The sequence below is a fragment of the Dermatophagoides pteronyssinus genome, unplaced genomic scaffold (genome assembly GCF_027571235.1).
Source record: "Dermatophagoides pteronyssinus isolate colony J.1.1.1.1 unplaced genomic scaffold, Derpt_VIB-CSIC_2022.12 sq0010, whole genome shotgun sequence".
Classification (NCBI taxonomy): domain Eukaryota; kingdom Metazoa; phylum Arthropoda; class Arachnida; order Sarcoptiformes; family Pyroglyphidae; genus Dermatophagoides; species Dermatophagoides pteronyssinus.
Window position 1 is genome coordinate 1,246,835 of NW_027461534.1, and position 12,031 is coordinate 1,258,865.

Genomic DNA, 12,031 nt, shown 5'->3' on the forward strand with positions numbered 1-12,031 from the left:
TATATATAATTATTAAATTAAATTATTATTATTTCTAAGAAAAACGATTTCAAGTTATAAATTCATAAATTCATCGAAGGGGAAAAAATGATTGATGGGGAAAAAAAGGTAATTTTTTCAATCCAAAATTGATTAATTGAAAAATAATTACTGTTAATAATCACAAGGGTGTGACAAGCAAGGTAAATTATTATTCAATGTGATGATGATGATTATATTATTAAAAAAATTCATCAATCAATAATCAAATAATAAGTATAATCATGCATTTGAAATGTCAGAAGAATAATCAAATTTACTAATTTCTTTTTTTTTCGTTTCATGTTAACGGGAATTTTAGAAAAAAATTTCACAATTATTTGACTGATTGATAATTGATGATTAGATATTGCAAAACAAAACAAAAAATTTGATTACAGTTATTATGATATGCAAAGGGTGGAAACAAACCACAGAAAAAAAAATGATTAAATTTCATTTGCAATCATTTTTTCCGTCGAATTTTGACATAATAAAGACGAATCTGATAGATGAAAAATAATGGCAAACAAATTGCATAGATAATCCAAATGATCCAACCAATTTTCGATGATGATAATGATGGTTTCATAATCAATAATATAATCAAGAATAATGTTTCAAATAATGTTAACGTAAATGATTGTCGTAAAACACCGATAAAACCAATAAAATGTATAATCATTGCAACAAATGTAACAACAATCACTGTTAATAGATTTGATTTCTGTTCATTTACAAATGATAATTCTTGTACTAATGATTGTTTATCAATATTATTATTTGATGATTTATTTATTGTAGAATTGATACGTATCCGTGACATTATCTCTTCATAATGTGGCATATGAGAAAGTCGTTCACAATCGATATCGGATAATGTTCCCGAATAATCAATAAGAAATTTTATACGTTCCAATAGATTTTGTGATCGTTCGTAAATGGAAATTTGTCGCAATAAATGTGAAAGTGTTAATACATCCAATATAAACATGATCAATATAAGTATGACGGCAGCAAAACCGAGTTTATTATTCCATCCAATCGGTTTGATTGTCATTGATTGTTTTTGTCGTGTTGATGGAACAATTGTCGTTGATATTCGACGAAATATAGAAGAAACAATCATTGAATTCGAATCGATAGTTGGTGATAATGATGATGATGATGGTGATGGTTCTGGTGGTAATTCAATTTGATTGATTTCATCATCTACAGATGGCGTTATCTCGATTGTTGGTAAATTATTATTTATCGTTGTTAAATTAATTAAAATCGGATTCATTATAATTACCGGGCAATTAATACTAGACGAATGAACGAACAAAGATAATTGAAAATTAACCATGCAAGTAAAGAAAAATCTATAGTTGATTTTTAAGAAAAAGAAACTTACGTAGCGATTTCGGATTCATCACTGAATTGTTGATTTATATTCATCACCGTAAAATTATCATCATCGAATATGATTAGTGTGATCAAATGAATTAATGTTTTTCTTTCGAAAGAATTTCTAAATTCATTCATTTGTATCGCTATATAAATATTTTTAATATTTAAATTGAATCGATCAAGAAGAAGAAAAAAATTCTATTAATTCTGTCGACAGAATTTTTTTTTCGTGGATATTTTCTATCAAAAGAAAAATTAATGGCATTGATGATTGAACGAAATTGATAGATTTTTTTCTCCTTCTTTTGCTTGATTTCATCTGCCAATCATGCTGGCATCATCATTTTTATTCTGATGATTCCTATTCTTTTTTCTTGTTCGTTGTAAACAAAAAAAACTTTGATGAATTTTTCCGACCGATTTGAAAGACAAATGTTCCGTGTATGAATTCCGAATTAAATCAAGATTCTTGATTAAACGCCAACATATATTACAGGGAGAAAAACAAAACGATCATGGCGATCTTTGGAAAATATTGATGTCTCACCATTTAATGTAGACGACTACGTCATCATCGAATTAATTTTTTGTTTTTTGTTTGTTTATTTATTTAAATTTATGAAAAAAAATATTAATATTATTATTCAATTAATCAAAATTTATTATCAAATAGATTTTTTTCAAGCCATTTCACTAATAGCCACTAATAATGCTTTACATAGATCACCAGACATTGATTTGAATCCGACTGATCGACAAATTTCAAAAATTTTACTATAAGCATAAATAATAATTTCTTTTTCAAAATCAACTAATTGATATCGTATTGCTAGTTGATAATAATCACAACAATTTGCAACACATAGATTATGTCTCATCATATTGATACATTTTTGTTTCAATTCTAAATCCAGATAACAATTGGCTAAATCTAATAATTCAATTAAAGTTTGTTCCGATGATGATGTTGTTTCGGGAAATTCTAATATATCGGTATAAAGATAACGAAAATAGGCATAAAATACTTCATAGGAATAAGTACGTAATTGAATTTTTTTTCGAATTTTTCCATTATCATTAACATTTTTCGAATCATTTTCATTCGTTGATATTGTTTCCATCCATTCTCCGGAAAGCATTCGATCTAAATAAGTACTGGACAATTGTAGAAACCATTGATGAACATAAATTGATTGACCATCGATTATGAATTCTAGATCAGATGTAGCTGGATCATTAAATGATTGCCGTAATCGTTCGACTAGACGTGAACCAACCGTACGCATTCTTATACGTTCTTCATAAGCCAAATCAAATAAAAACGGTGTAACACGTTTACGGCAATAATGTACAAAAGCTTCTGCCATTGAAATCAATGGTGTTTGTCGTGGTTCTCGAATTGGCGATGATCGTTCAACAATATCCGTTGATGTAAATTGTTGTTGTTGTTGTTCACCCGGTTGTATACAATCACCCCAAACATAACAATATCCTGATGTTGAAATAGCTGCTGAAAAATTTGTTGCAAAATGTGATGCAATTGATTCGAAACGATCCTGACACGATATTCGTACCGGTACTAATGATCCTTCACTACTTGATATTTGTGTACATCCTAATTGCCATTGATCATTACGACCACAGCTATATATTTCACCGGTTATCATCAGTATTAATGTATGATATTCACCACAAGCAACAGATTTTACGGGTACATCTACGGAAAATTTAACAATTGTAGGCATTGTTTGATGAATGCAATTACCAAGTCCTAATTGACCGAAAGAATTTCCACCCCAAGCATAAAGCTTGCCATTATCGGTCAACGCAAATGAATGTGAACTTCCACATTTAACTAGACGAATATTTTCGTTATCCAATGCTGAAACTTTGACCGGTATCAATTGATCATGATTAGAACCGATTCCAATTTGACCATAATTATTTCGTCCCCATGCAAATACTTGTCCGGTGATTGTTAATGCAAGCGTATGATATGAACCACAAGCCAATGATTGTATGTGATTACCAACTAGAATTGGTTTCAATGATTCAAAAAATGTATTATTACCCAATTGGCCAAAACGATTATCACCCCAGCTGTAGATTTCACCTACTTCTGTACGAGCCATAACATGTCGTTGTCCATAAACAATATCGATAATTTTTTGTTTTCTTAATTCAACAATTTCTTCAGGTCTTTCAATTCGATCACGATGTCCTAATGGTAATGATGGCCATTTATTCTCACCAAATGTATAGATGAAATCGTTGACAGTTATAATTAATACTTCTGTACCACGATCACCAAACACTAAAAATGATCGAATTTGATGAAGAAATGAATGTTCTAATCGATGCAATATTGGCCAATTCAATAATGATTGATTATGACGTGGATCCTTGACTACAATCATCATCATCACTTATTATTTATCATTAAATAAAAGATATCGAAAAAGTATGATAGTTAATTTTTCATACACTAACACACTCAAACACACATTTAAATGATATCTGGAAATAACAAAACAATATTTATTGATAAAATGATCTTCTTATTGATATATATTTTTTCTTGTTGATAAAATGAAATTAACTTTGATAAAATGCGCATCAAAAATACTGAATGAATCCGTTTTCATAGAAAAAATTGAATCAATTTTTTTTATCATCAATACTAAAGATTGAAGAGAAACTAGATTCATCTGGAAACAAAACCGGATCCATTCCGATAAGGTTAGGATAAAATGCTGGAATCGAATTACCAAAGTTCAACATTCTATGTTCACCCACTCATTTTATTCCAAAATCAATAAACAAAACAAAACAAAAAATGTGTGAACGACATCGACTTTTTTCGAATCGAAATTATGATTCAGATTATCGTACAATCCAGGTACGTATTTATTTCAATCCGAATGAATTTTGAACCCGATGATCAGTCAATTATTTTTGCACATCACTGCGTGGGTGTAGTTTTATTTTCCTGAACCGTAAAAAACAAACTGGTTAACAATTGTTAAAAACCAGGATATTTGACCCATGGAAATAATAGGAAAACTAGTTTTTTTCCAATCAAAAACGAATGCGAAAAAGTATTGTCAACGCCATCTTTTATCCGAACTTAAAATTCTGTTGAAAATTGAGATTTTCTTTTTTTCGGTGCACATTCATTTATTAATTAACAAAAATATTCTCGGAAAGAGAAAGCGATAAATGGTGGAAAAAAATGTTTAAGATTTTTCTAATCAATCGATTGAAAAACAATTTTTTTTTTCGATGAAGATCGCAATCAATACTTGAAACACGCTCACACACACACATTAACAAGATTTTTCCAATACATTTGATTATTGATTAGATCCATTGATTGATTAATCGATCAATTAATTATAAATTGTGTCATATGACATTAAATAAAATTCAATGTCAATGTCATCATCTGTTTTTTTTTCTTTGAATCTCTTAATAGAATTAATCTGAAGAGATAATCATTTTTTAGTGTTATAACGTCATAACGTTAGCGTAAATAGATCAAAATCCATTGTACATTTAATCTTTTTTCCAATCGATTTGCACATTCCATCAATGGAATTGCATGAGAACATTTTTTTTTCTTAAACAACTGGCCACATGACATGGATTTTTTATTATTTTTGTTGTAAATTGTTGATTTATCATTAACAAACGTCGTTAAATGTATAAATATTTAGCTAAGATAAAACAATAATGAATAAGAATAAAAAACCAAAATTTTTGTTGAGATTTTTAAAATCACATTTATATTGATGATGATGCTATTACAATTGTTTTTTAAGAAGACCAACTTGATTGGAAAAAATGATAATGATGAAAAATGATGTCGAGATGTTTTCTATGTACAGACATTTTTTTCTATTAATCGATCCAATTTTTTCCAAATAAAACGGATTTCATCAATCGTTTTATCGATGTAATGACATTATAATATTTGGTTGATAATTGTCTTGGCACATCTAGTCAATTCAATCAAAACTTATTAGTCTTGTGTTTTAAATGTGGATGGATAGAACTTGTGGTTTGCTGTTTTGATTTATCGATTTTTATAAATTAATTAATTGATTTTTTCAAAAAAAAAAATTATCATCATGGACAAGAATAATAATGAAATATCACCCGAAGATTCGGATTCAAATTTCGATGATAAAGATTTGGTTAAAAAACCACCGATCCCATATCCGAAATCGGTTATTTTTATCATTGGAAATGAATTCTGTGAACGATTCTCCTTTTATGGAATGAGAAGTAATTTTAATTTTTTTTTCATGATTTAAAATTTAATATTTCAAAATTCTTTGTTTTATTTGATTATGATTATTATAGCGATTCTCATCTTATATCTAATGAATCGATTAAGTTATGGAGAGAATTCAGCAACAATGGCATTCCATGTGTTTGCAATGGCTTGTTATTTTACTCCATTAGCTGGTGCTGTATTGGCCGATTCATTTTTAGGAAAATATTGGACCATATTGATTATATCATGTTTATATGTAGCCGGTAGTATTGTTATTGCCCTTTCTTCGATCGGTGGTTCGACTCTATTTTCAATGCTTGGATTGGCATTGATTGCAATCGGTACCGGTGGTATTAAACCATGTGTTGCTGCATTTGGTGGCGATCAATTTATTCGTGGTCAAGAGCAACAATTACAACGATTTTTTTCATTCTTTTATATCGCTATCAATAGTGGTAGTTTAATTTCAACATTTTTAACACCAATTCTACGTGAAGATGTTGGCTGTTTAGGTCGTTCAGATTGTTATCCATTAGCATTCGGTATACCTGCTATACTTATGATTGTTTCATTGGCATTTTTTGTAATCGGACGTTTTTGGTATGGTTATCGTGTTGTACCGCCACAAAAACAAAATGTTATTCTTACCGTCGGTAAATGTGTTTATGTATGTTTACATTATTTTTTATTTCATTGCATTTTTGATTATATGGAAATTTTTCCTTCTACAGCATGCATTGTCGGGAAAATTTTCATCAATGGCACCGAAACGTGAGCATTGGCTTGATCATGCCGATCTTTATCATAATCATCAAACAATACTTGAAGTAAAAACATTAATGCGTATTCTATTTCTTTATATTTCATTACCAATTTTTTGGGCATTATTTGATCAACAATCATCAAGATGGACATTACAAGCAATACGATTAAATGGTGATTTTGGTTTCTATACAATCAAACCGGATCAAATCCAGGTTATCAATCCAATATTGATTGTTGCATTTATACCTTTTTTTGAAAATGTTATCTATCCAATATTTAATCGTATCGGTTTGAATAAACCATTACGTCGTATGGTTATTGGTGGTATATTTGCTAGTCTTTCATTTGCCGCTTGTGGTATTTTACAAACACAAATTGAAAAAGAATTACCACCAACAATGGCTCAAGGTACAAATCATTTAATGTTGATCACAGAAAATTCTAAAATAATGAACATGTCAATTTTTGATGAATTTAATTCAAACATTGAATTTGAACAAAATCCATTGAAAATATATGCCAGTATTCCAAGAGTAAAACTAAATGATAAATTTATTGTTCCCTATGATAAAAATATTACGTTAAAAAATGATAAAACATTGGTAATATATTTGGAAAAAAACAATCAATCACCATTGATATTTGTGATGGATAATGTTCTAAGTAAACCAATTGGTAGTGGTGCGCAAATGTTTACAATATTTAATTTGAAAAATTTTCACAATGAAACATTTTCATCCACCGATACAAATGATGATGTCATTATTGATTCGATAATTCAAAATTTCACTATCAATACGATTGGTAAACTAAAAACATTCGAAATAGAAGTGAAAGGAAAATCATCATCGATGAGTGTAGGTGAAGCACGAAGCAATTATAAACTTGGTCAAGGTACAGCATATGTTCAATTGATCACCGGTGATATGGAACATGCAGATAAAATAAATTTTCAACTAATTCAATTGATCGAATCAAATAAAATATCTGTATTATGGCAAATAATTCAATATGTATTGATTACGGCAGCTGAAATTATGTTCTCTGTAACTGGATTAGAATTTTCCTATTCACAAGCACCGAAATCAATGAAATCTGTTATACAAGCTGCTTGGCTATTAAATGTTACTATCGGTAATCTATTGGTAGCAATTATTGCTGATGTTCAATTATTTCCAAAACAAGTTAGTATTAGGAATGATTTTTTTAAAACAAAATTTTATAATTTTTTTTTTGATTTCAACTTTTTAAAATAGTCGATGGAATTTTTCTTTTTTGCCATACTTATGTTGGTTGATATTATTATATTTGCCGTACAGGCTTATTTCTATGTACCATATCAAGGTAAAAATACCACACAACATTATGATTCTGAACCATTTGATGATAATGCAAATGGACATCGTTCAAGAGTATGGTCAATGGTTTCAGCTGAAGGTGAATTACCTAAATTAAATCCGGTTATTTTGGATGAAAATGAATATGATCATAATGCTACATGGACTAGTGGTAGTAGAATGTAGAATTTAAAATTTTATATTTTTCAATAACAAAAATTTGTATTATACAACAAAATACTTTTTATTTCCTTTTGGCTTTTAAATAAATATCATAAACAGATTAATATCAAAATTATCGATTGTTCTTTTTTTTGCTTTGATTACGCTATTTGTTCTGATAACAATGAATCAATTTTGTTGTTGATTGAAAAGAAACTCCTCTCAATTCATAATCGACAATGTTTTCGATCAATCCAATAATAATGCGTGGGTGTTCCATATCATACATAATGTGCGAAAACCAATCGATCAGATTGACATTCAGATCAATATTGTCAATGTCTTTTGTAAAACGGAATCTGTAATTGATGATTAACAATTAAAAAGAAAACCTCAACAACAACAACAACAATAACAACAGCGACAAAAATCATGTTCAACACCGGTCTATTTAATTCTGAAGATACCAAATTAGATTATATACTTAAAATATCAACATTGGTTAATGTTTTTTGTTTATTTGTGAATTCATTTTTTGGTTTTTGGATCAGTTTGGATAAAACAGAATGGGGTGATTATCGAAATTCATGGAGTGTTTTTGCATCCACTGCCGTATTATTCTATATATCCGTTGGTATTTTATCATTTTCAACATTCATTGCAATGTGTCGTCATTATTCACATTGTTTAATTATAAACGGTATTATATCGTTTATATTATTTTTCATCGGTTTATTTCATCCGGGAATTCGTGAAAATTTTTTCTGTTTCATACTACTATTCATGGCAACATTTCAATTTTTTATACTTGGCTATTATTATCGTACTATTGATCAATGTCAACTTCGTCAACATGGTTATGATTGTCGTGGAAAATGTATACAACAAGAATATCTTAATCAATTAAAATCATGGGATGATTCAATGTTTTCCGGACGTATTCAATCATTATTTTCCAATACATTTCAAAATTTTAACAATAATAATGATGATGGTAATAATAATGATAATAATAATGGAAATCAATCATCAATGACTGAAATACATTTTCATAATTCGATTGAACAACCGGAACCACCACAAATGCCACCTCCAAAACCATCGCGAACAAATTTGTCCACAATCGAAACTATCAAGGAAAACAACTGGCCCACAACCGACAACAATGATAATCCGATGACAATGAATGTCGATATAGAATCACAATCAATATCGAATGTGGATAATTTAATGTCATCACAAACATCATTGACAACAAATCGATTTGGTCATCGACGTCAACCAAGTCAGGGTAGTCAATCAAATCAATCGATGACCAATCAATTACAACATTTAGATCCTTCATCATTTCTACAATTTTCTTGATTAATGATTATTGATTTATCGATTGATTTTAAATGAATAATTTTTTTTTGCTTATAACTGAAAAGAAGAAAACAAAATTCTCTTTTCTTTCTAAATTTATCCGAATAATAACAATAAAAATGGAATTCACAATCAATTGATTTGTCTGTAATTTACATTGAATCAAATTCATTTTATCATTCAATCTATTAATCAATCAATCAATCATTCATGCTTTTATTATTATGTTTTATTTGTTAATCCTAGATAATATTGATCAAATCAAAATGGAATCTTATTCTTTATAAATTAATAATAATGATAACAATAGACAAGGTCAGCAATTATAACCAGGTCAAAAAAATAATAATAATGATAATAATAAATAATAATCAAAAATATTCCCAAAAAATATGCCGCAAATAAATCGCCAACCAAAATTTCTCAAAACTAAACCATTTTTTCATTGTGAAAAAGCAAATTCATTTGAAAATATATTGTGTTTTTACAAGTAATTGACAAAAAAAAATTATTAGAAACACAAAAATTTTGCATCATATTCATATCAATTCGATTATATGTTTATCAATGAATGAATCAATTACATTAGATTCATATTGTATTGATTGGATCAATGGTAAAACATTTTATCCAAATAATGATCCTGATCAATCAAAATGTCATATAAATATTGGACTTTTCTATAGTGAAGTATTTGAAAATATTCATACAAACAAAACGATGATCTGTTCATCGAATAATCAATTATTTTTGATTATATTAAAATATCTTCAATGCAGGTATGATTTAATTCGATTTTTTTGTTTGTTAATCAAATTAAGATTCTATTTGAAATCAAAGTATAAATTTTATTAGATCCAACGAAGATTATGGTGGTCGTTTAATCAATGGTAGTTGGACAGGAATCTTACGACAATTTGAACGAAATGAATCTGATTTAATTGGCCATATATTTGCTATGGTCAACGGTCGTGAACAGATTATTGATCAAACTTATCTGATGCCAAACAAAGAATTGATTTCAATTTTTAGTTTCACAAAATTACCAAAATTTCATGATAATCCATTTCGAATATTTGAATGTTTTAGTTTACTCATCTGGATGTTGATTGCATTATCTTTCTTGATTCTTGGTGCATTAAATTGTTTTATCAATATTCTAAAAAATGGTCGAAAATTATGGTTTATGAATATTATCACAAATTATATCAATTTATTTTCATTATTAATTGGACAATCTGATCAACGATTATTATTATCATCATCATCAATGTCATGTTCATTAATATGTTGGCTTATTGGATCATTTCTGTTAAGACATTTATTTTCAAATGATTTTACTGCTATATTGTTAGCAAAACAATATAAAAAGATTAATCATTTTGAAGATTTATTTAAAATACCAAAATCCTATCGTATTATGCTTGAACCAAATTCATCGACTGAATATTTTTTTCAAAAATCATTTCCAATGTTAATGAATCGTGCAGAATATTATACACATATCGATATAATCAGTGTTGAAATGTTGGATAAACTTATCGAAGATGATTATGTATTAATTATCAATAAAAATCGTGCATTATCATTAAAAGAATATTATCCATCTACTGGATTTCATGTTTCAAAAGATTCAATGATTCCAACATTAGGAACATATGCAATGCGTTCAACAATTGATAATGATAATCGTATACGATTATCACGACTGTAAGTTTATTGTTATTGTTGATTATTAACTAAATTTAATTTGTTTTTTATATTATGTTTGAATAGATTCAAATCATTATCTTATTATGGTCTATTAAAATTTATGGATCGTCGATTATTTTTAAATCATTTACGTGCACGAGCCGAAGATGAACTTGTTAATCACAATGAAGAAAAAGTTTTGAATTATAAAAAACTTCCCAAAACAAGAATACTATCCGGACAAACTATAGTAACATTTATGTATTTGTTTGTAATCGGCATAGTTATCTCTTCCGTATCGTTCATATTTGAATTAATTTATTCCAAATTCAAAATGGAAAATTCAAATAGCTGACATTCGATTAATCCACAATCTTTATTTACAATCATTGAGATTCCATTCGAAGAGGAATATGCTGCTCAACAAGAACAATTGGAATATCAACAACAACAAAATCGAGAAATATACATCGATAATTCAATCAGATATCGAAAACGACAAATCATCCTTAAAACAAAAGATAAATATCGACGAAAACGAAAATTTATTAAACGATAAAAAATGTTTTAATGATAATTTTTTTTTCAAATTGAATAAAACATTTTTTTTTAGATCAATTCAACAAAACTAGATGGCGATAAAGTGTAATAATGTATGTGTGTGTGTGTAAATTGTATCATTAGAATCCATTATTAAATTTAAGATCCAGGATCAATGGATGATGTTAACATTTATGAATGAACTCGGCCAAAAAATATATTGGTTATATTAGTTTGTACGTTGTTTTTTTATGAACAACACACATGCATATCATATATATTCATGCGGCGAGTCTAATTCTTGATTCGTTTTTTTCTCTCCGGTTGAATATGATATAATTTCGGTATATAGCAATTTGGATGGGAATTTATTTTTTATTTTTTTGGTAACAAATACCACTTCTCGATGATGATGTTGTCGACAATGTTGATGATGATGATGATGATGGAATTGAACAAAAATTTTTAGTGGTGGTATAAT

At 28.1% G+C, this 12,031-nt stretch overlaps 6 protein-coding genes across 6 annotated transcripts; 4 read left to right on the forward strand and 2 right to left on the reverse strand.

Moving 5' to 3' along the window:
• Nucleotides 1-86: 86 nt before the first annotated feature.
• On the reverse strand, nt 87-1,577 carry LOC113790541 (uncharacterized). The gene is made up of 2 exons (XM_027340221.2): nt 1,415-1,577; nt 87-1,325 (listed from the first exon to the last, which is right to left on the reverse strand). The coding sequence occupies exons 1-2, from the start codon at nt 1,543-1,545 to the stop codon at nt 485-487; spliced, it is 972 nt and encodes a 323-aa protein (XP_027196022.2). The 5' UTR covers nt 1,546-1,577; the 3' UTR covers nt 87-484.
• Nucleotides 1,578-2,047: 470 nt separating this feature from the next.
• On the reverse strand, nt 2,048-3,901 carry LOC113790573 (RCC1 and BTB domain-containing protein 1-like). Its single transcript, XM_027340259.2, has one exon. The coding sequence runs from the start codon at nt 3,831-3,833 to the stop codon at nt 2,091-2,093; it is 1,743 nt and encodes a 580-aa protein (XP_027196060.2). The 5' UTR covers nt 3,834-3,901; the 3' UTR covers nt 2,048-2,090.
• A 1,464-nt stretch (nt 3,902-5,365) lies between these two features.
• Nucleotides 5,366-8,086, forward strand: LOC113790550 (solute carrier family 15 member 2-like). Its single transcript, XM_027340232.2, has 4 exons — nt 5,366-5,697; nt 5,776-6,356; nt 6,421-7,638; nt 7,711-8,086. The coding sequence occupies exons 1-4, from the start codon at nt 5,541-5,543 to the stop codon at nt 7,975-7,977; spliced, it is 2,223 nt and encodes a 740-aa protein (XP_027196033.2). The 5' UTR covers nt 5,366-5,540; the 3' UTR covers nt 7,978-8,086.
• Nucleotides 8,087-8,208: 122 nt separating this feature from the next.
• Nucleotides 8,209-9,456, forward strand: LOC113790532 (uncharacterized). The gene has a single exon (XM_027340212.2). It carries the CDS (start codon nt 8,386-8,388, stop codon nt 9,316-9,318), a length of 933 nt encoding a protein of 310 aa, XP_027196013.2. The 5' UTR covers nt 8,209-8,385; the 3' UTR covers nt 9,319-9,456.
• A 429-nt stretch (nt 9,457-9,885) lies between these two features.
• LOC113790595 (uncharacterized) lies at nt 9,886-10,686 on the forward strand. The gene is made up of 3 exons (XM_075821452.1): nt 9,886-10,097; nt 10,159-10,629; nt 10,674-10,686. The coding sequence occupies exons 1-3, from the start codon at nt 9,886-9,888 to the stop codon at nt 10,684-10,686; spliced, it is 696 nt and encodes a 231-aa protein (XP_075677567.1).
• A 109-nt stretch (nt 10,687-10,795) lies between these two features.
• LOC113790596 (uncharacterized) lies at nt 10,796-11,376 on the forward strand. The gene is made up of 3 exons (XM_075821453.1): nt 10,796-11,028; nt 11,095-11,281; nt 11,362-11,376. Exons 1-3 carry the CDS (start codon nt 10,796-10,798, stop codon nt 11,374-11,376), a joined length of 435 nt encoding a protein of 144 aa, XP_075677568.1.
• The last annotated feature ends 655 nt before the right edge of the window (nt 11,377-12,031 follow it).